A 22,782-nucleotide genomic window follows, 5' to 3' on the forward strand; every position below is an offset into this window, starting at 1 on the left:
TTTGTAGTCTGGTATGTACGTTAGGCATGGCATTGATGGTGTACTCGCTTAATGTCTTCTTTAAGGATCCACCCACCTCTGTGTCTCTTGGACTCCGAATGGAAGAGATGATTTTCAATTTGGCGGACACGCATCTATTCTTTAACGATTTAGAAGTAAGTGTTCATTCTTTGAAAACACATAGAGGTGATTTAATATTTGTCTCTTTTACATTTTATTAAACTATTATTGACTGTTATTTTTGGTTTCACAGTTTTAATATGGAAATGGTTAGAAAATATCTGTGTAATTTAGCCATTAGGATATATAATATCTATACTAAATGTCTGCACTGGCATTCAAAGGTTTCAATAGTTTAAATGGTAGGGTTTTGTCCTCACAGGTCTTAGTATTTATGGCCACAGTAGACAAGTTTTAGAAGTGTATACACCAAGAGCGTCTGTAAACGTTAGAATTCAATAGTCTGCACAGGCTATTAAATATTAAACTTCAGCTTCTATAAACAGTTCATGGCTGGGGACAGATTTCTCACTTACATCCCACCGCGGGCAAGTATTACCTTAAACCCGAGGGAAATCATTAATTTTGTACACGCTGTCCGTCTCAGTGGCCTACTACTGTGGGTCCTCTGCCTTCCCCAGTGGCGGGGACCATTTGTTACGCGCGAGGGTTTCTCTGCCTCTCCCCTGCAGCGTGCGGCGAGGAGCTGGTGTCGGCATGCCAAGGGCTTTTTCAGCCTACGTAGGCTATGGTTTGGCGGCGCTTGTGAGATCGTTCTAAAACTATCTGAACTGCTGAAAGAGACTGTCACCATAATGCCTGGCTGTTTCATCTGAAAAGGGAAAAAAGCAATTTCTGATCATATTTTAATAACATGAAAACATGAAAACAGTCAGATTTCTTTCCCATCATAATGAAGACAGCTGTTTATTTAAAATCCAACTGTTAAGCAAGCTTGTGGTGGGGCTGCCAACACACATTAATCATCAAGTTGTTGTTTTGCTAGATTTTAGAATAGTGTGGTATTCCAGACAGGCAAAAGAATCTAAAAGATTCAAATGCAACTTTTGCTGATCAAAGTTAATTGGCAGCAATTGGCCTTTAAATATTTCCTGATGTTTCCCTTTTCAAAATCAAGCAAAATACACCTTATTTAATAGATGAGCCAAAATAATTTGAAAAATGCCAGTGTGTGATAGACCTCAAATGTGGTTTGTCCAACATCTGTCCTGTATTTTGATTTCTTTTCATCTAAAAAGAAACCACTCACAGATGATTTGGCATCTTAGAATGTAATGAAATTATTTAAAATGTGCTTTATTTTTCCTTCCATTCCTTAGTGGAGTATTTATTTTTTATACTTACAATAAAAAAGATGATTTCTTTAAATTTTAAAGTAGTGCTTTCTTTCATTATGGTACCTGTATGCAAAGATATGATTGTTTTGGGTATAAGAAACACCATTAGCGAGTTGCATGTATAGGACTGATTTTTCAGATTTGTAGAAAAGTATAACAATGTTAGTCATTTTCCAAATCTGTTTTTGATTTCTGGTTATATTTCATTTTATCCATAGCAGAAAGAGAAAGTACTACTATACCTTACCAGCATATTCAATAAAGTTCAGCGTGTTTTCATTTGCTGTGCATAGCCAGATACTTGGTAGGCTTGTGGTAGGCTTCATACATGATTGTCAATGTCACTGACTTTAATGGAAGTTAATCAATCAACTGCATCTTACAGATAGTAGATTATCTTCTGCTAATTGGCCTGTTACAGCCTTCACAGTACAGCATAGCAATTTATTCACTGAAGAACTTTGAAGCTGTGTATGAAAAAAGTACTGATCCAGGTGGTTCACGGAAGCAGAGGAGCTCACTGGATGAGCTTGGTTCTATGCGTTTCCCCCATAACAAGCCACTTTATCTTGCGTCTCCAAACTCGAGTGTAATAGTCTGTGTCTATCCCTAGTCTGTCTTCTTCATACACAAGAGGCACTTAGGAGTGAGCAGTTGTGTTCATGTCCTGGTACATGGATCATAGAATCATAGAATGGCTTGAGCTGGAAGGGACCTTAAATATCATCTAGTTCCAACCCCCCTGCCATGAGTAGGGACACCTCCCACTAGACCAGGTTTCTCAAAGCCCCATCCAGCCTGGCCTTGAACACCTCCAGGGAGGGGGAGTCCGCAACTCCTCTGGGCAGCCTTTTCCAGTGTCTCACCACCCTCAGAGTAGAAATATCTAATCTAACTCTACCCTCTTTCAGTTTAAAACCGTTACACCTCGTCCCATCACTACAGTCCCTGGTAAGGAGTCCCTCCCCATCTTTCCTGTAGGTCTCCATTAAGTACTGGAAGGCTGCAATAAGGTCTCCCCAGAGCCTTCTCTTCTCCAGACTGAACCACCCCAATTATCTCAGCCTGGCTTCATAGAAGAAGCGTGTCAGTCTTCTGATCATCTTTGTCGTCCTCCTCTGGACTCGCTCCAACAGGTCCGTGTTGCCACATGAGCTCTAAGCACTTATTTCTGAGGAGCATGAGCTCCAATCTGAAAGATCTCATGGCCTGTCCAAGGGAGAGAAGAGCATGTTCAGCAGTGCAGGGGAGTGGGTTTGTGCTTGTGCATTGCCATAGAGAAGTCTTCAGAGAAGTACACAGGGAGAGGGCATAAGAGAGGCTGTACTTTGTGGGAAGCAGCACGTAAGGACTAGACCTGGCCACAGCCACAGACTTTCAGTTCACCAGAAATTTTGTGTTTTTTGAATCATGTTGCAGAAATGTGGTGTTTTTGAAGGAACGTGTCCTCCTGGAGCCACAATTTGTCGTTCTTGTGAGCATCATCGTTATTAGCAGGGCCTGCCTGGTTCCCAAGGCCTGTGACCTCGGGGCAGATTCTTCACATCCATCTCAGAAACTCAAAGTCCTTGCATGGTGGTTTGGAAGTTCAGGCTGCCCTACAGCTTGACAGACTTCCATGAAAACTGCGGACAATTTGGCTTGGCTGTGCCTCAGGCTCGAAGCATCTGTTCTTGCTGATGAAGAACTGAGTCTGAAAGATCTAGTGGTGACCCTGCTCAGGCCTAAATCTTTCCAATTCACGTGCATAAGCATCTGGGCTGTTAGGAATTGAGAAGTTTGTAGGCAACATTGCCAACGAGCCGCAGAGCTTGAGCATCCTTGCCCAGAAATAGTAGGAAGACAGGCTGCATTTGGTAGAGGTCTAACCCGCAGTGTAGACATGTATTTGGGTCTAGGCATAATTAAAAGCGGGAATCTGAAAGTTGATGCTCTCCGGCTCACCCAGGCTCAGAGGGAACCCTTCCTGGCATATAGAGAGGCTGGGTTTACGGGCAGGCAATCATCTGTCATAACTTTGGCCTATGATGCATATTTTTCCAGACACCACAAGTTAATGTTTTCTAATAAAAATCTTCTTTTCATCTGATGCGTTCCAGAAATCTCTAATCAGAACCGAGTTTGTTATCCGAGTTAGGGGGAAAGAAGTATTTTGTCTTCTTATAAACTGCTAAAGAAAGATTTAACATTTTGAACGCAAAGGGCAGAGTTGCAGCAGTGACCTCTGAAGCTTGATTTATGTATGGTCCAACTGGCTTTTCAAAGCTCAGCCTAAAGATTTATTTAATATTATTAGGTTGAATTCTAAACTTCAGCAGTCTTTTTTTAGTCTGCATAAAGTAATCAATGCCAATGCATATCAGTTCCAAACTAGTTTACCTATCCTAATTTAGTAAGGGATACTGCCAGGTAAATGAATCATCTGATTTCCTATATGTTGCTCTTTATGTAATAATGATAATAGTATTTGTAATTGGCATTTTTCAAACTCAGTGAAAAAAATCAGTCAAATCTCACTGTCTAGCTCTGAGGTCGGTATTCTGTTTATGAATGAGTGAGCTGCACGTAGATTTACAATTCGTTACTGCACCCTCGGTTTGTACTAGTTCTTAGTTTATTGCTTTGAGAAAAAGTAAAAGAAATGGCTTGTTTCCTTCACCTTCCACACACTTATTTGGAGTAATTAAGTCCAAATCGATACAATAGCAAATAATTTCAGATCTTGAAGGAATATTTCTTAAACAATATGTTAAAGGGGTATGACAAGTTTTGTAACATACTGAAAGGGAAATATTAATGTTTACTAATGTATAATTTGATCTAAGTGCCATCATAAACAATGTTTTCCTGCATTAACAGGAATTTCATAACGAAATTATAGAAGCATACTAGACCAAACAGTAGAATATACTGCAGTTTTCTCAAAATTTAGATTCCAAAATCTGCATTTGAACTTCAAATTAGGAAGTTCAGGTCCTCAGTATTGACAATTTTCATTTAAATATCTCATACTGTGTTCTATCGTAGAATTTTAATTGCATGCAGGAGGGAATAACTACATTGATGTAGTGCTCTCAAGAGAACCAGAGTTATCTCATCAGAAGAGAATGTATGATTTTACATGCTGATTATGTTGTGATAGGGATAATAAGGTATAATATTTTAATGGTATATATGGAGCAATTACATGTATTAGGTATTTCAGGATGTATGCTCCAGTGCTTTAGGGAAATTAACAACTTGATGATAGGACTGAAACGTGACATCTACCTATCTGCATCTTAAAAGATTGTATACATTTACATGTTTATACTGACCCTCTTAAGAGATTAGTTTATTCATTTCTTTGGTGTATCAGGTGCATATTATAACTAGATATGTTAAAGGAATAATTGCTGGTAGTGAATGATTATGAACATTTTATTCTAAAAAGTTAGTTCGGTGCTTTGCAAACTCTATTGTAAAATGGTACTTTCTCATTAGATCTGTTTCTGATATTTACTGAAGCTGAAAATGTCACTTATGAAGCCCTTTTTTAAAAAAAAAAAATCTTACCTAATGCTTTTTCATTAATAAGATACTTTTTTTTTCTTGGTCTGTGTTGAATTCTATTGAAGTAATTAAATTCAAATTATATTGTAGGTTTATTTCATGTATTATTTTTTTCTTTTAGACTTTTCATTTATGTTTGTTTATTTCAGGTTTTTGGTGTAGGCTTTTATGGGAGGGTTCAAAATAAGGTTATATGTATTATGATACTATAAAAAAAATTAATTTTGACACCTTCCAGGAAATGCAGTAATGCATAAGGGCACAGTAACAATGATTAGCATTCATTTTTGTTCCGTCAGTGAAGGATATATAGCGCACACTCATGGCTTCACAATTCGCTTGTATTTGTGGAGTCTCTATATGCAAAGTGGCAATATGTGTATTAGAGTAATTTATAATGAGTGGCAGTATGGCATGAGTTTTTCAGCTATGTTATTGATGTATTTCTCTTAACGAGAAAGATGAGGGAATGCTATCAGGTATTACTGTAAAGCAGTAACTTTGGTTCTTTGGGAAAAAAAAAAGAAAAATAGTTACTTATGTTCTAACAATTAGGAATGCTGACCTTGATTAATTTCTCCTGAGATTCTTACTTGAAATCCACCTGGTTGTGTATTAATGTGTTCCTGATGGAAATTCAGAGCCTAGTCTCTTCTGTGTGTCAAAAAGAGCTGCATTAAGTGCTTTAGGATTACAAGTATGGCATTACTTCGGACTAATGAACCTTTAAGGCATCGCATTAGCACATTGCTATGCACGGAGCCCTCTGGAAAGCTGCCTGCCTTAGAGTTGCGTGCGATTTCCGTAAGATGCAGCTGTGTCCGTAAGCAGGGCTGGCTGGAGCGGCAGCCCGGCTGCTTCCATCCCACCCCCGGCTACCAGCCAGCACCTTCGCTCCTCTGTCCTGCCCGGCTGCCGGACGGTCCTCCCACGCTGAGCAGCGGCACAGGAGCAGCCGTCTGCGTTGCTTTAACTCTCCTGCCTCTTCACTCCCTTAAATAAGGTTAGATTAACACTGAAATGTTTTACAAATTCTGCACTTTACAGATACGGTAACATAGCCAGCTCTCGTGAAGCACTGAGATAACTGACTTACATAGACGCACCTTTTCACAGTTTAAAGCAAAGAATAAACAGCATTTACATCCTTGGACTCTCATGCTCTGTGTTTGCCCTGTAAACCTCCTCCCTCCACCCATATGGCAATAAATCCTTCCAGGGCTCCTACAAGTCTGTAACTGCTAGCTTGGATTTACTCAGACCTAGAAGTTGATAGGGAGAAATTAACTGCCAGGTATTTTTTATGAAAACTGCTTTTTGTGGCTTGTTTCCTGCGTAATTTACTACGTGGATGTGCCTGCTCTCCTTGTTTGTAGCTCCCCCTCATCAGACTATCAGTATTTATCAACACTGCTTCTCCCTCGTATTCTTTTGCAAGCTGAAGGCTGTGTGGATGGCAGCTTCTACTACTTGAAATGTGACTGGGATGCCTGACACACAGCAGTATTCCCTAAAGAAATGTAGAGGGTCTCTGAGGCCCACGTTGCAATGCAGACTCTCGCAGCCATAAAGCAGATGGTGATACCTTCTGTACTAACACCTGGCACTAAAGGGATTGCTCCAAGAAGAGGTGCTCCAGGGAGACTGGAGATTGTAGTGAGAGATCAGGACTGAGAAAAGGAACAACAAAACCCCAGCACGGCAACCGTGAAGCCTGATCACAAAGCAAAGCTTCAACGTTAGTCCCTCTTTGGCCTTTGCCTTCAGTTCTTACAGGTGAAACTAGGCTGCCTCCCTGCTGCTGGAAGCAAATGCACCATATAAATCACTTCTAGGCCTCAAGGAGACCTTTTCTTCATGACAGGAACATATTCTTCTTTTCATCAGCCTGAGAATTTTCTCCTTTGTAGGTCTCAGTAACACCGCAGGAGACTAAGTGACTTTCCTCCCAGGTCCTTCAGTGACCGTGCACGCAGCTATGTCCCCAGCGTACCACGCAGTGCCCTGTAGGAATGCCTTTGAAGCAATACAGCCATATGTTCTGTTTCTTTAATCTGAAAGAGAAAAGGGAAACTACTTTCCCTCAGACCTGGATACTTTAATACGCCACAGACTTAGGCTGGTAACTTTTAGCACAGTAGCACTCTGATGCATGATTTGGGATCGTGGGCATTATGATAATACACATTATTGAATAATAACGTTCAGCAGACTTGTTGTGTGCAGGTTATTGCACATCTCAAAGACCCATGACCACTGTAGGGTAAAATGCTCCTCTTTCTGAAAGCATTTTAGCACATCTGGTCCTAGAGTCAAGTAATCTAACAAGTGAACTGCTTGGATGCAAGCCAGCCCTTAAGTGCCGGCTTGGAGCAAGCTCCAGAGCAAGCTGGGAGAGCAGGTTGGCCACTGTTAGCAGTGTGGAAGTCCATCATTTATTCTCTCGCACCTTGTGGAAATGTTGTAAGGCCAGCTTTGGGCAGGCGTGACAGGTATGGTGTTGCTTAGATTTAAACTTATCATCTGAGTTGTGTGGAGGTCCAGTCAGTGATGGGAGTGGGGGGAGCTGCAGAGGCATAGCCAGGCAGACCAAGGAAGTGGAGGAGGACTGTGAAAACACGATAACCACAGAGAAAAGCTTGCTCAACTTCTCTGCATAGAAAAATTCAGATCAAGATAATTTTGTGTCTTAAGCCATGCTCCAAGTTCAGAACATTTACAGGGTAAGCTGGCATTATATACTAATTGGTTGTTTGGTGCACATATTTTTACATATATATTTGTGTAGAATGAAGTGACACGAGGTCCATTTTTGTGGTTGCCACTACTTTGTAATTCCTTATCCATCTGCCATAGGCTTCTCATCTGCAGATGATGATGAGGATGAGGATGGTATCTACAGATGCAAGGATGATAATTCTGTCATAAAGTACTCAAGAGGGAAAAGAGACAGCCAAGTCTGGTGATTGTAGTTGTTGTTATTGCGTACAGTTGTAGTTGTCTTTCTAACAATGCTTCAGCTTGGTCTCTTTAATGTCTTAGTCCTCAGGAACATCCTGACACAAATGCTCTTTCTGCTGACACAATTAGAAAATGTGTGTATTCAAACAACTTAAAAAAAAAAAAAAAAGGACAAAACCCCATTGCAAATAGTCATCCAAGAAAACTTTCCAGTTTTCCATTGTATATGCTAATTTGTTTTCTACTGTTTTTTATTTTGGATGATTTTTGTAAGTTGTAATTGTTCCAGTTTGGATTATTCATACATTTCAAGTAAAGTCTGTTTTTTAAGAGCATGGGGGAAAAAAATGAAAAAAACCACTTAGAGCAGAAGGCCATTGGTCTTCACTAATCATTGCAGTGTTTCAGGTGTTTGTACTTGTGAGCTAGTAACCAGTGTGAACTCCATGTAATCTCCTGTTTGGTACTGGGGCTTCTTTTGGGATACCTAGATTTTGCTGTAGTACAAATGAGCTAAAGAGTAGGCAGGCATGCTTTGTGAAGAAATACATTGACACACAAATCACCCCAACCAATACGACTGAACACTTCCAGGGATGAGGCATCCACAACTTCTCTGGACAACCTGTTCCAGTGCCTCACCACCCTCATTGTAAACACTTCCTTCCTAGTATCTAATCAAAATCTACCCTATTTCAGTTTAAAACTGTTACCTTTTACCCCTTGTCCTATCGCTACAAGCCTTGGTAAAAATTCCTTCTTATATGGGCCCTTTATATATTGAAAAGCCACAATAAGGTTTCCCCAGAGCCTTCTCTTTTTCAGGCAGAACAACCCCAGATGTCTCAGCCTGTCTTCATAGGACAGGTGCTCCAGCCCTCTGATCATTTTTGCGGCCCTCCTCTGGACTTGCTCCAACAGATCCATGTTTTTCTTGCGCTGGGGACCCCAGAGCTGGACACAGTACTCCAGGTGGGGTCTCACCAGAGCAGAATAGAGGGGGAGAATCACCTTCTTCAACCTGCTGGCCAAGCGTCTTTTGATGCAGCCCAAGATACGGTTGGCTTTCTGTGCTACAAGCGCACACTGCTGGCTCATGTCCAATTTTTTATCCATCGGTATCCCCAAGTTCTTCTCTATAGGGTTGCTTTCAACCAATTCACCACCCAGCCTGTACTGTTACAGGTCATTGTCCCAACCCAGGTGCGGGACCTTGCAGTTGGCTTTATTGAACTTCATGAGGTTCACATTGGCCCACTCCTCAAGCCTGTCAAGGTCACTCTGGATGGCGTTCCATTTGTCAGTGCTAGTGAAAAAAGGCTTGCGGTAGACAGCAACTTTTAGCGGTATTAAACCCATCTCCAAGATGGTACCACAGAGTAATTTCTATCAGATAACAAGACATGTTTTGTCTACGTACTCTCCCAAATTGCACATTCAAAGGTATTCCTTCCAGTGGCAGAATAAAAGTTCTTGTCCCCTTCCCAGGAAATAAAACACCAAATGTAGAAATGCTTTTCACGGTAACAATTGTAGCTGCCCATTACAGCTGGGTTCTGCAGGGCCTGAAATATCAGATTTAAAGTTCAGCCGGTACAGGAGATAGTGTATTGTAGGGCAGTGGTAAGGTACCTGAAAGTCATTGTAATATCTGCACCAAAGTAGTATATAGTCAAGGTCTGTTACTGGAATCACAGATCTACCCCACTTAGGGCAGCTTTAGTTGCAACAGAAGCCTTAGTGTTGTGCTGCAGCGGGAGGCTCTGAAGGGTAACATAAAAATTGCTATATAATGAATGACATGAGACAGAGCTTTGAAAATTTCTTATAACCAATAACGAAATAGTATAGTTGTTCTAAAAACCTGTATAAGGCTTGATGGAAATGAAGAGATGCAAAACTCACTGTAAGAAATTTAAGAGACTGAGAAGTTTGCAGTATGTTTTCATGCTTTTACTGTCAATCCATTAGCAGATTTCAAAACGCTGGCTTACGTTATATTGTTGACAAATATAAACACCTGCCCTTAATGAACTTTTACACTTGAGGGGTTGCAAAGTGCCTGATACGTGCCACAGAGCTCTTCTGCCAATGCAGATTGTGCCCTAAGCACAGATGTGATACACTGCTTCATGGTTCGGCATCTTAGATCCAAAACTAGGTAATGATGCGATTCATCCTGAAGGCCTCTTAGTGCCAGAATTGTCATCTCAGATTTGAATAGGCTTTTTTTACTATTTAAATTATCCCAGAAGTCTGAAGTAATAGGACCGTGATGCTAAATGAGTAAGTAGTTGATACTAACGGTAAAAGCAGTTAGTGTTGCTATTAATTAATGTATTGCTTTCCATTTATTCTTGCATAGAAAGGCTTCTATTTGGCTTTTAATATTTCACAGAACCAATGTGAACAAAACGTTTTTTACATTTTCTTTAAATATTATGAATACTACTGAACAAAAGTCTATCTAGTACTACAGATGTCAATATTGTAGTTATGACTCATTCATAACACATTCATAAGTTTCCTAAGTAATCCATTATTCGTTTATAACCTAGAAATCTAAAAAGTTACACAAATTCAAGTAGCATTCCTGAGCAGCAGATTTTGTGTTTTGGTCTCTGATGAAGCTGACAGATGTGTAAAATCTCATACAGCCAGTCAAGTCCCTGGTGCAGCTGCAAGTGTTGAAGAGTGCAAGTTATTCCAGCTAAGATCAACATTAATTTACACTCAAATATCTTTCCCAGCCCACCCTTTCTGTTCATGTAATGCAGTTATTTTGTGCTGATTCCATCACTTTGAGGCAAACCTTTCTTTTTCCTCCCTGGACTCCTCCAGTGCAAAACCGAGAAGATAAACTAAAGAAAACATAATAGTCACCTTTAAAAAAAATTCTCTTTTTTTTGATTAGGGTACCATCTTAAACTGCAAACGTCAGATTTGCATTATGCAGGTTGGTGTTTTAAGTGGATCAGTCTCTGAAAATGATGTACCTTTTATTTTAGGAAAGCTAGGCGAAACAAAGCGTCATCTGTGCTTGCCATTTTGCAGGATGAGAGCACATTAGCCAGTCCTCACATAAGTACAAAGATTTGAAACCACAGTGTAAGCATCTTAGCAGTATGCATGGTAGGTAGTTTCTACCAATCTCTTCAGCCTAGGTTTAATTTTGTCACAAATTTTCAACATTATCAATGCAGTTGTCTGGTATCTTGACAGCCATCATGCAGTTTGTGCTGGCGTGGTTATGTGTGACTGCTACGATTGTAGTTTAAATTTGTTGAGAAAATACGCACGCGCATTTATTTTAAACAGATCTATGCTGGGGTTTTTTGTAGGAATCATTTTAAAATGTTGCTGCAGGGAGAAAAATTAAGAAGTGTCTTTCATTCATTTTGTTTTAAAAGCACGAAAGGAGTGCTTGAAGTTGGTTCCCAAAATGTTTGAGTTTCACGGTCTCGGGAGATTTCTACTGTTTCAGTGTGGTTACAATAAGGCCTCTATCTGAATTTCATCCTGTTCAATGGTCTAATGAAACTTTAAAGAAAGGGGGAGGGGATTATTCCCTTTACTCATCGCAGTATTGCTTTTATTTTTCCGTGTTTTAAAGTAAAATTTGACTGCTGTCAGTTGCATTTTTAAAATTTGTCTTGTCTTGTGGTCAAGAATCTGAGTGATTCTGCAGTGGACTAAAGCGATCAGCGAGTGCTGTTAAAGCATGAGGATTTAATGAGGATTTTAAAAAAATGTAAATGAAAAGCTTGACAAAAGAAACAACGAGGTGTTGAAGGAATGGAGTATTTGTTGGTTTTGGTTTTTTTTTTCCAAGATCCTTGTCCAGTCGGAACAGGGCAGTCCAGGCACTTTCTGAACTTACCTACAGTACTAGAAATACTGGGAGACGATAGTTCTTACATGTTCCCTAACGGCAGAGTACGGGCAGCTGACATGAGTACTGAGCTCAGCTGCAATATTATTGCCACACGAACGATCAGCTACATGTGAGCAAATGTTCCTTTCTGAACTGTAGAAAATCACTTCAATCAGTTGAAAGGTCTCTGCTTTTTCTTCTGCATGTTTGTATAACTCGCATTGCGAATGTAAAATACGGATACACAGGGGAATAACGCCTTCCCTGACCTTGGTAGGCAAGGGGGAGAGCCAATTGTAGCAGCAGCTATAACTCAAGTAAGAGGTTTTCTAAGAATTTTCTCTGTCTGCAAAGTTTAAAAATACAATTCAAATATTTCAATTAATTTATTGGAACAAAATGTGTGTATTTTTCTTAAAGGTGTGTTTATAAGTCCAAAGCTCCCATTAAGGCCTTGGTCAAATGAATAATGCATAAATAAAGCCGTAATTCCTACAAATAAGGGTTGATGAACAGAACAAAAAAGACAGTGAAAACATACACTGACTTTTTTTATTCCATCACTTTAATAAATTCGGACAGAAATTTGAATACCACCAACCTCTGACTCCCAAACTGTCAAGAGGACTGACTAACAAAACTAATGTCTCTTTCCTGAACCTAATCTCCACTAGTGTGGCGTTTAACAAAGCAAATGTAATGACTAAAAGAAGCATCTTCCAAAAAAATCATAAAGCAAACTGGGTTTTTTTTTCTAATTGTTCCATTAATTATAAATTCTTATATCTTTCCTTACCATAGGAAGGTAGGAAAAAAAGAGAGGAAGAAATTTTCATTTGACTGTAAATTTTTAGTTTATAATCAAAATCAAACTTAAGAATCTATGCTAATATATTATTTCACATACTGGGAAAGAGTCTGTAATTTTAAATACAACATTTCATATTAAGAAAAAAACCCCGGATACTACTTGATTGATTTCAATTCAGTCTTTTTTTTAATTTTCTTTTTAGTTAAAAGAAGTACTGTGAAAAAAATAATTTAAAAAATTTGCCAACAACAAAAATGCTTTTACTAAAGCATTAAATCAGCAGTGCGGTAATACAGCTTTTATGTATAAACTTCATATGGTCATGCAAAGGGTTAAGCTATGTGATTTCAGGATAAAAGGTTTCCTGAGTTGACTATTATTCCTATGGTCTGCCAACAACTTTGCAATAAATGGAATGATTTTTATGGGAATGTGGTTATTCACAGCAAGACTACAGTTGGTGTCAGTATGAAAAATTCTTCTTTAGTAGATTCTCTCAGCAGGGATAACAGATCTGAAAGAAAGGCAAAAAGTAGTTACAGAGAACTCTGGCTGGTGTTGGTGACAAATTATGTTTACAAAATGATGGGGTAACCCATGAAAAAGAAGAAATCAGAACAACAGTAAATCAGAGTCTTACTCCTCTGAGGACTGCTGTTCCAAAACAAGTTACTTGTGATTGTGTGTATCGTTTAATAGCTCCCATTTCTCATGTCCATAAAGCAAGTGAGACTTCTAGGCTTTCAGTTGCAGGGGTGCGAAATAATGCTTCAGAAATGAGTAAAATTACTTCAAAGTTATACCATTGTCCTTGAGATAACATAAAATATTGGTAGGTATGAATTAAAATAATTCATGAGAAAGGAGAAAAAATTTCTCCTTTTGATTCTTTTGACCCTTTTTTCTCCTTTGATTAGATTATAATATTATTTTATAATTATTAATTATAATTATAATGTTTATAATCTTTATTATTTCTTAGTATCACTTATCTATTTTTTACTTTATGTTTTTTGGAAATAATTTTAGTAGAAGGAAAAAGTGATGGAGAACGCATTAATACATTAATGAACTTCGTTGGTGTTAACAGTTACTGCATTAGGCTCGGCTTGTGATAAGCTTTCAGAATGCTTAAAAGATTAGACCATTGATTAAGTCTGCATCACTGCCGTTAGAGATGGCATTATCTTCCATTTGAGATGAGGAGTAAAGTTACACAGAATTTAATGACCGTACAACAACTTTATGGGTTTTAATTGTTCGATTATTCATAAAGAAAGTTGTTGGAGGATGGAGGGGTTTGTTACTATTTTGGTTGGGATTTTTTTTTTTAAAGCAATAGGTGCAGCTCTTTAAGAGGTAAACACAGCAGCTTTGAGTGCTTCCTGCTCTTTGTTTCCCTCATGCACAATTACCCCAGTTCTATTTAAAAGATTTCATTTGTGAACTTGTCTCAGAGCATTGCAAGACCTCGGTGTGGCATTAAGCATAGATTTCCTTTGTTGTGCTGGGATCACCAGTGATGTACGAGCAAGGAAGAAAATCAACCTAAATGTGTCACCATCAGGAAAAAAATAATAATTATCCAGCACAGAGCACCAGTGCTGTTGATAGGTGGAGGTTAACCTCTCTTGAGGTAAAGGGGTGGGTTTACTGTCCCAGAGGTAAATATTAACTCCAATGATGCCAAAGAAAACAAATTTCTTAAGAACACTGCATTTCACATTGTCTCAAACCAGAAAAATAGCATGTGCGTTGTCTCATACTCTAAGAAATATTTTTTCGCTAGAGATATTTAAAAACCAATCTATGAAAGAAACATTTTCTCTTTGTAAATAATTTTCAAAAGAGTGTGGTACTTAAGGATGCAGCTGAAAGCAGAATCAGCTCTTGGTGATGGTTGAATGCAATCATTCATGTTGGTCATGTGAATATTTATTGCTGGTAATACAAAAATTGAGAATGTTCAGTTTTTCATAAAGTGATGGCTTAACCTTAATTTAGCAATGAACGTGAACAAGTTCATGTTCAGACCACTACGTCTGGTTCTACTGCTGTGAGAAATAGCTGTTTCTTTGAGGCATCTACCTGATTTGGGCAGAGTTAGTCTGATTTAAATGGCTGTGATTGGAGGATGGATCCTGGAAAGTCTTGGCGAACCTTTGGCCCTTTACTTCCTAATTGGTTAGCTGGATGTTGAATAAGAAACAACTGTAGTCACTTATTACAAAAACAGGTAGAAAGAACTGTAGAACATCCTGTAAATAGATTTCTGGGCCATCAAATTCAAGAAAATAAGCAATTACAGGAAAGGCTGTTGAATAAGCCTTATTCCTGGTGAGATACAAGGGATGGTTGCAGGGAGAGGAAAACTTCAGACAGAGTTGGCTGAATTATTCCCTCCCACCCCCAAATACTGTAGGGATGGCAGCTGAACTAATCCCTGGTCACCCAAAGTAGAGTCATCCAGGGCCCTACAGAGGAACATCTATTCAAAAATGCCTTTTCTCATTTGGCTGAAATAAGTGTGCACCTCCTCCTGATGTTTGTAATGTCTGTAACGGGGACCTCATGACCAGACTCTGGCTTGGTATGCTTTATGAGGAGCCCGTGATTCAGCTTCTGATAGTTCACCTTCGGAAAGCCGAATCTGATTATGCAAATGCTTCCAAAAGAGGTTTTGGGTTTTTTATTCCAAAAGAGGTATGTTTTTTTTTTACAGCACTACATTTATTTGTAGGTGTAAACCTAATTTTTAGGGTACTTTAAGTCCTATGAAGAGTAGGAGAGTTCACTTTCTAATGAACCCATCAATGAACAACTGTGGACTCCCTTCCAGCAGGCATCGCAGCAGTTCTTAGCACATTCAGACTGAGACACAAAGCCCATCTATTTGCATTTAGTTTTCCATAGTGGCAATCCAGGAACAGCTCAGTTTCGCTGCAGGAAGGAAAGAAAGAAAGGAAAGGAAATGCAAATCATGCTAAGGAATTTTCCCTGATATGTATGAGGGAATGACTGGAAGTAGTTTCTTGTCTATGTGATACTACAACGATGGGTGACTTGCAGAAAGCTCATGAGGTTCCACTTCATGAATGTGGGACTAAATTACACCGCACATGTAACTGTAGGTAAATGAACAGAAATGCAAAACAAAGTCTTTATTCATAGGCAGAACTGTGGCTTTGCTGGTGTGTGCAAAACCCAGCTAAAAGCTTCGATCCATCCAAAATGCACGATGCCTGGCTGTCGTGGAACGTTCTGCTGGGGTTTGTGAGTGTTAGAGCTACGAAGAATAACAAATAGCTCCTTAGCTTACTTGAGAAGATCATTCCTATAGGCTTATGCAACTTATTAACCACTTAACTTCTTTCATGTGGCCAGCAATGAGTACTTCCATACTAGGTGCCACTGAAAATAGACCCTATACGGTCTTCACACACGTACAGCTCAGCGGAAATACACAGAAGCCTACCAAGCTTGTAGCATCACTTTATCACTTTATTTACCTTCCTGTTGCTTCGCCTTTTCTCCAAACTGTAAGGTGGCAGAAAAACTCTTGCCTATCCAGCTGGGTCTCCTAGAGCTCTGGCGAAGCAGATAGATAGTTGTCCTCTGCTCCAGCTGGGCAAGGCAGCGGTGCCCCAGCTCACTCCCTACTTCTGCCACTGAGCAGCAGCCCGGAGGTCAACATCTGCCCCACAGCACTGAGGGGGGGGAAAGAAAAAGAGGGAGAAGAATGCCAAGTGTTGCGCAGAGGTCTTCGGGCTGCCCTTAGGAGCCAAAGTTTTAGCTGTCTGTACTGGCAAGGTTAGCAGAGAGAATTTTAATCCCAGTCTTTGTCCCATTAGCAGATAATTACAAGGATGGGAGACTCACCAGCCCAAAGCATTGTAGCGTTCATTCAAACACATGTATTTAGGAGATGATCAACAGCACCAAGGCACAGAAAGTTTAAATGAGTTGGTTGCGCAGGACCAAAAGAGAGACCTCACATCTTTTTGTGAAAATTTCCATGTGAACCACAACATCACTCTCATTTCCTGAGATATGAGACATTCTTTTCAGGCTTTTATGGAGAAATCATTCTTTTCATAAGTTTAATTTTGAAATTGTTCAAAATTCAAATATATTTGAACAACCTTTAGTATATAGTTTCAATAAAATGTCTATGTTCCTAAAAGTGTACTTTCAAGTTAATACATTTGGGAATTATTAATGACATGTTGACTAAGTTCATGGCTTTTGTTACTTCTTTAAACACATTCATATTTTATTTTCACTGGCTTTCATTAGTCATAGAATTTTTTTCTTTTTACAAAGGTACATATCCGCAGATAACATGAATCATGTCGTAAAGAAGGTATTTACAACGTGAAGTGCTGAACTTTTAAAATAAAGTGAATTTGACATTTTGAACTTAACACTGTCCTTTCCACGAGTGACACAGACTCTTTAAAAAGACAAACTTGTGTTGCTTTTATCCGTTTCTATCTATGGGTAAAATTCTTTCTCTGACACCCTCCTCTTCCCTTCTCTTTTCCTGCGAAACATACAGAAATAGAATAACAAATTATTTTGTCAGTGTTGTAGCAGGAGTTGCTTGATAGAGGGACACTCCAAAACACTTCCCCGAGTAAGATCATACATTACAGAAATAGAATAGTTTTATGTTTTATCTTGTCTGAACAACTGGAATGTAATGAGGTGTATTCGGAATGATAGGGAGTAGCTCTGAACTGGAACCCGAACAACAAATCTACACCCTAAAGTGGGGTTTGAAGGACTGCACTTATTGCCATTGTGCTGACCCTGTGCTAGAGGTATGACTTTACATTTTGGTCTTCCTTTTCAATAAATAAATTGCAATGTATTGAGTAATATATATCAAGACACTATCAGTTCTTGAAATATCTGCTTCATGACACTTATGAGGTAAAGAGAACTAGCAAATTAGAGTTTTCTTTTGCTGTGGGAATGTAACTGTCAAGTTACAGTTGCTATATAGATAGTTCTCATGGTCATGTTTTATTTTAAATTGGATTCTTCCAGTTACAAGGTGCAGCTGAAATGAAAATGTAAACCTTGATTTTAGTGTGGCTACTTCAGTAAACACAAGTTGCAGAATGAGATCTATATTTATTTTGGAACATACGCTGTTTACTTTAGGAGTATCGTGTTTAATCCAAATGCACTTGTTCCTGTGAGCAAGCAAACCAGGATTTTAATCACTTTTTCTATTAGAAAAGAATGACATCCATTATGTGTTCTAAAAGGGTTACGTGTTCAGTGCAGGAGAGCACTCCTAAGTCATCGGCTATGAAAAGGAGTTTGTTAAATAATTTTAGTTCTTAGTCCTGAGTGTGCTTATAATAGCTAATAGTTTATATAGCTAATAGCCTTAAATTTAATTTTTTTGTTTTGATGTGCTATTTTAACAGTAAAAGGTGGGGTTTGGGTTTTTGTTGTGATATTTTTTTTTTTTACACTATAAGCTTCTCTTTATAGTCTTAAAGTTTAAAATGGGAGTGTTTTGAAAGCCTTCACAGCCTGATTTAATTCCTTGACTGTTCATCCACAAATTGTCAGACAGAATGAAGTGGATTTCAAGAACTCTCTTTGTTCTTCATATCCTGTGCCTGACCCACAGGTAATCTGCACCTTTTTTCTTCAGCGCCGAATAATTGTGGTGGGAAAGAAGAGAAAATGTTAGGGTCACAAAGTGCAGGCTAGACAGAGATGACAGGTCCTGCCAATTGAGTGCCAGTATTGAGAACCTGCGAACCGTAGTCTCTGCTTTTTCACATGGACTTGCGCTGTATGTTAACAGGCGCTCTGCGATGATGGGTTGGGAAGTTCAGCACTTCAGCCTTTATTGCCTCGGCTTGAAAGGAAGCACAGAGGTGTTTTGTATATTTAGCAAGTACAGTAGAGGAGCATTTGGCACAGGCCATACACATACACATGGGATATAGGCGTGTTGTTCTATGTTACGTCAATTTTCTAACCCATACGCATATTAGAGATTTTGCAATCCTTCTAGTCAAGTGAAAACCAGATTTACTTGTCAAGTTTAATGACTACTGTTAAATAATGTTGTGATCCTTGCATGTTATTTTTCTAAAATTTGAATAGAGACTAGTTGGGACAGTCTGCTTTTTATTTTTCAGGAAGATAACCACAGCTATAAGTAAAGAGGTGTAGAAACCAACCGATTTATAAAGAAAAATGGTCATTCGCAGACTAGCTCTGGAATATGGTTGGAAAAACATTCTTTGACAATCTGCAAACCTGTACTTCCCAAAGACGCATGTTGTGGTGGCTTGTAGAAGTGATGAGTATTTGTGGAGCGGATAATAATCTGAAAGGGTATATATCTTAAAGGGTATATATCTTATTTCTGGAAAAGACATAAACAGATACTGCTGTTGTAAAAAGCTGCATAAAAACACAGCAGTGTACACTAGAGGATTTTTTTTTTTTTAATTAGGATTTTTTTCAGATACATCCCATTTATAAAGGATTGCAGCTTTAACTTGTTTTGCCAGATCTGTTCTCACATGTACATGACCGAATTTCTCTACTGTTCAGTAGGGAAAATGAAGCAGTGGATATAATTGCGTAATGACAGATACGAGAGGAACAGAGAATCCCAGCAATCATTTCCTGTGAGTTGGCCAGCTTCCAGGCTGTCTCAATGGGCACGCTGATGTAAAGGCAAAATGAAAATAGCTTGTTCTGAAGGGTGGTTGTTGATTTCCCCGCCCCCACCCCACTCATTTGACTTTGCAGACTAAGGTATTGAAACAATTAGTTGACAGCATGGTGTTAGTTTTCTCATGGTAAATTAAGAAGATTAACCAAACGTGGAAATGCATTTTAGTTATAATCAGCAGATTTGGGACTGTAATACTTTGGCATCTTCTGAGGCTATGTTCATAATATTTTTCACGTTATTCCTTTTCATAATGTGCAAACTTGTCCAGAGTTATCTTACACTCAGTGTTTATTCAAAGACAGCAGAATTATTGGATTTATTTTTGTTAGTTTTGTAATGCAGAAATGTCAATGATCAGTGTGCGAGTCATTACGTCACTCCACTTGGCATGTAGTATTGGCACAGATAAGAGGACCTCTTGTAACAGCCTTAATCTCTTTTTTTATTATTATTATTATTATTAATTTTCCTACAGTAAAGTGAGTAGTGAGGCATATTTTACATAATTATGGCAGAAGTGCACAACTTGACGGGTGGTAGCAAAGGAGCAGAGTAACATAAATATTTGCAGAACATTTCTGCCATAACTTAATGCTTTGCATATGAATCTTTCTAAAGAGCCTAAGTTAGTTTAAAGGAAGGATTCCAGAAGACTGCATAGGTCCAGGCATTTTAAGAGCTGTGAATGATGACTGTGGAGCATCTCTGGGAGTTTTTGGCTCGTCATACAAAAACAGAAAAGAGAAGGCGGAAAAGTTAGCAGGAAGGAGTTAGCAAATGCTTTGGGAATGGAGGAGAGAGAAGACACAAGCTTTCCATGTACAAGTCTTAGGCTAGACTCATCTAGTCATTCATTTTCAATTGTTGTTTTTCTTTGGCTTGCTGCATTTCACTGGAGACATATTTTCACTTAGCAAATGATTGCAGCAGTTTTACAGAGCTCCAGCAAGCACGTATCTGCTGCTGCTTCAAGCCCCAAAGCAGAGCTGATGGAAGGGAACGTAGAAACAAGCCTCAGTTAACTCCGTGCAATGTCTGTTGGTTTAATTGAGCTGCTGCAGGAGATTTGTTTCAAGCTAAGCCACCAGTTGTGGCACTGGAAGGTCTGAGGGGCGCAAGCACGTGGATCCGTGCAAGCCAGCTGTGCGAGAGAACAGCAAAGGACCACATGGACAGTAACTTCTTAAACTACTATAGGTAGATTTGCTGAGTTACGTACTGACACACTCATTTTCCCTTAGGCTAATTGGTAAGTCCAGAGACAACCCCCAATATCATCATTAGTATTGTATCTTTGAGCATGCTTTGAGCATGTTACTAATGTTTTATATCAATTATCTAGCATCCTCCCTCATCCAAACTTGCACTGGTGTGTAGGTGTGTAGGAAATGTCTCCTTTCTCTCCCTTGCCAACAGCTTTTGCTGGGGTGTCCCTCCTGCAGGTTTTTAAATCCTCCTGCATTTCACAGCTTGCTGTCTTCTGTGCTGCCTCTCCTGAACTGAAAAGACTTACGCTCTCCCTTTGCAGAAGATGAATTTTCTCTCTGCCCCGAATTCTTTCTTAAAATTTAATTCTCCATGAAGCCCTTTGAACAAACTTCCCCAGCTTCCAGACGGCACTTAACTGAGGTAGCTCCGAAGGTGCTGCTTTGGGCAGCTGCCAGGAGGACCAGTTCCGCTTCCACCTCCCAGCCCCACTCTCCTGACGTTTCCCACAGCGGCCATCAAGCTAGTGTGCTGATCCCACAGAAAACCAACCACAAAAAACCAACTGCTCTGGGTTTCTTCTTCAACTTGCCCTATGATTGCTGGTTACTGCTGCAAGGGATCTGCAGCAGAGATCTGAATCAGAGCAGCGTCGCTTCCCTAGGCTAAATTACCCTTTGCAAATACCTGTCCTATCCCATGTCTGACCCTCAGACACAGAACATGCATGCGGCACCATGAATAAGATCTTTTAAAGATTCTGTATGTAATACCTAATTTTCTAATGCGAATGGCAAGAGTTTCATTAAAATCAGTGCAGTTTAGAAGACCTATGTGAGAACAGGGTTTAGATGCCTAAGATGCTTTGCCCTTCTGAAAGTATTATCCCTGAACTATACCAAGTGCATTTTGCTTTTCCAGGGATTGATCCCAAAGTGCAGAGCTGCATCTCAGCCTGTCTGACTGAAATCCAAACCTTCAGTGCAAACATGTCATCACTTGTAGTCCCTCATGAAGATTTCAAACTGGATACACTGAAGTTGCAAGGTCAACACCTTTAGGAGCAAAACACAGCTTGCTGCATAATCTTTATACATAAGCCACAGGATATTTTGCTCCTTACTTGCCAATTCAGCCTATTTTAAAAGAGAATCCAACAATTTTAATGTTCTGTTTTGGAGCGGACTGCTAAACTGGTTCTATCGTAATAAAATACATCTGCATAAATAACATGTATTTATAGTGTTTCTACAGGGACTTTCAATATTAATTTCAGATATCACTTTGCCAGAGAAATTAGGAGCAGAATAGTAGTACTGTACTTCCTATGGAAATTTTACAGAAGTGTCAAATATATCTGTAAAAGTTTGAAATAATAAGCTTGCAAACAAATCAGTATTTATTTTTTTTTTTCTGAATAGCTGCATAGCTCTAAGTTGGCTCCCATCACGGAAGCTTTTTTGGGAAGTACTTGAAGATTTTATGAGTCTTTGTATTGATATTAAAATATTTTATATAATATTTTAAAATGTATCTTTGCAAAAATGTACTAGTTGGAGGTGCATACTTTAGTTGTTGCTCAGTGGCAAACGTCATTTTAGCATATCCCTGATTATGGTGCGTATGGAGTCAACTGCTATTTTAAAATGTTGAATATGTGGGTGCTTGCTTATAACTAATCAGGGGACTGCACAGCATCTCAGGTAGGCTTTCCTCGTGAACAAAATGCTCCACACAAAGCAAGCAGGTGAAAACAGATGCAAGGTGTTCTGAAGGACGGTTGGACCAGATCAGTTAAGGGTGGGCAGGTAATTGGCTTCTTTGAAGAGATATTCCAAAGTAACTTTACTGCTAAAAGAGCAATTGCTAAATGAGTGTTTTTCCTCCCCGTGTTCAGGGGTTGAAAAATGCACCCATCACTCATTATCCCCAAGTCCGAGTCAGCTAGACAGGATGAAAAAATACCTGGCACTCAAAGCTCGCATTTAGCCTCAAAGCTGTGTCCTGCCACTCAGCAGGAACAAAACAGTCGTGCACTGTTTGTGACCTTCCTTTGGTTGTAACGTGGCGTCAATCACATCGGTCTTTAATCCTTTCCAAATTATAACATGTATCTCTTCTACTTCAATTCTGCTTCATTCCCTTCCTGACTTTACTTTTTTCTTCTTTTATTACTGACAAAAGAGAATACTATCTCTTTCCTTGCTATTCAGTATTTCACCTGGAATTTGTGATGTTTGTAACCCTTTCTTCACTTTCCTTCATTTCTTGACACCATTTCTATACCTTCACCCCACCAATT

At 39.2% G+C, this 22,782-nt stretch overlaps 1 protein-coding gene across 25 annotated transcripts in view; it reads left to right on the top strand.

The window, feature by feature from the left end:
- EYA1 (EYA transcriptional coactivator and phosphatase 1) overlaps window positions 1-22,782 on the top strand; it is a 169,855-nt gene that overhangs the window by 131,042 nt on the left and 16,031 nt on the right. For all 25 annotated transcript variants that reach the window (XM_054191941.1, XM_054191944.1, XM_054191950.1 and 22 more), the window contains one exon: window positions 66-155. In XM_054191941.1, the coding sequence (XP_054047916.1) occupies window positions 66-155 (90 nt within the window). The remainder of the gene's footprint in view (window positions 1-65; window positions 156-22,782) is intronic.

Source organism: Rissa tridactyla, chromosome 2, assembly GCF_028500815.1.
Source record: "Rissa tridactyla isolate bRisTri1 chromosome 2, bRisTri1.patW.cur.20221130, whole genome shotgun sequence".
NCBI lineage: Eukaryota > Metazoa > Chordata > Aves > Charadriiformes > Laridae > Rissa > Rissa tridactyla.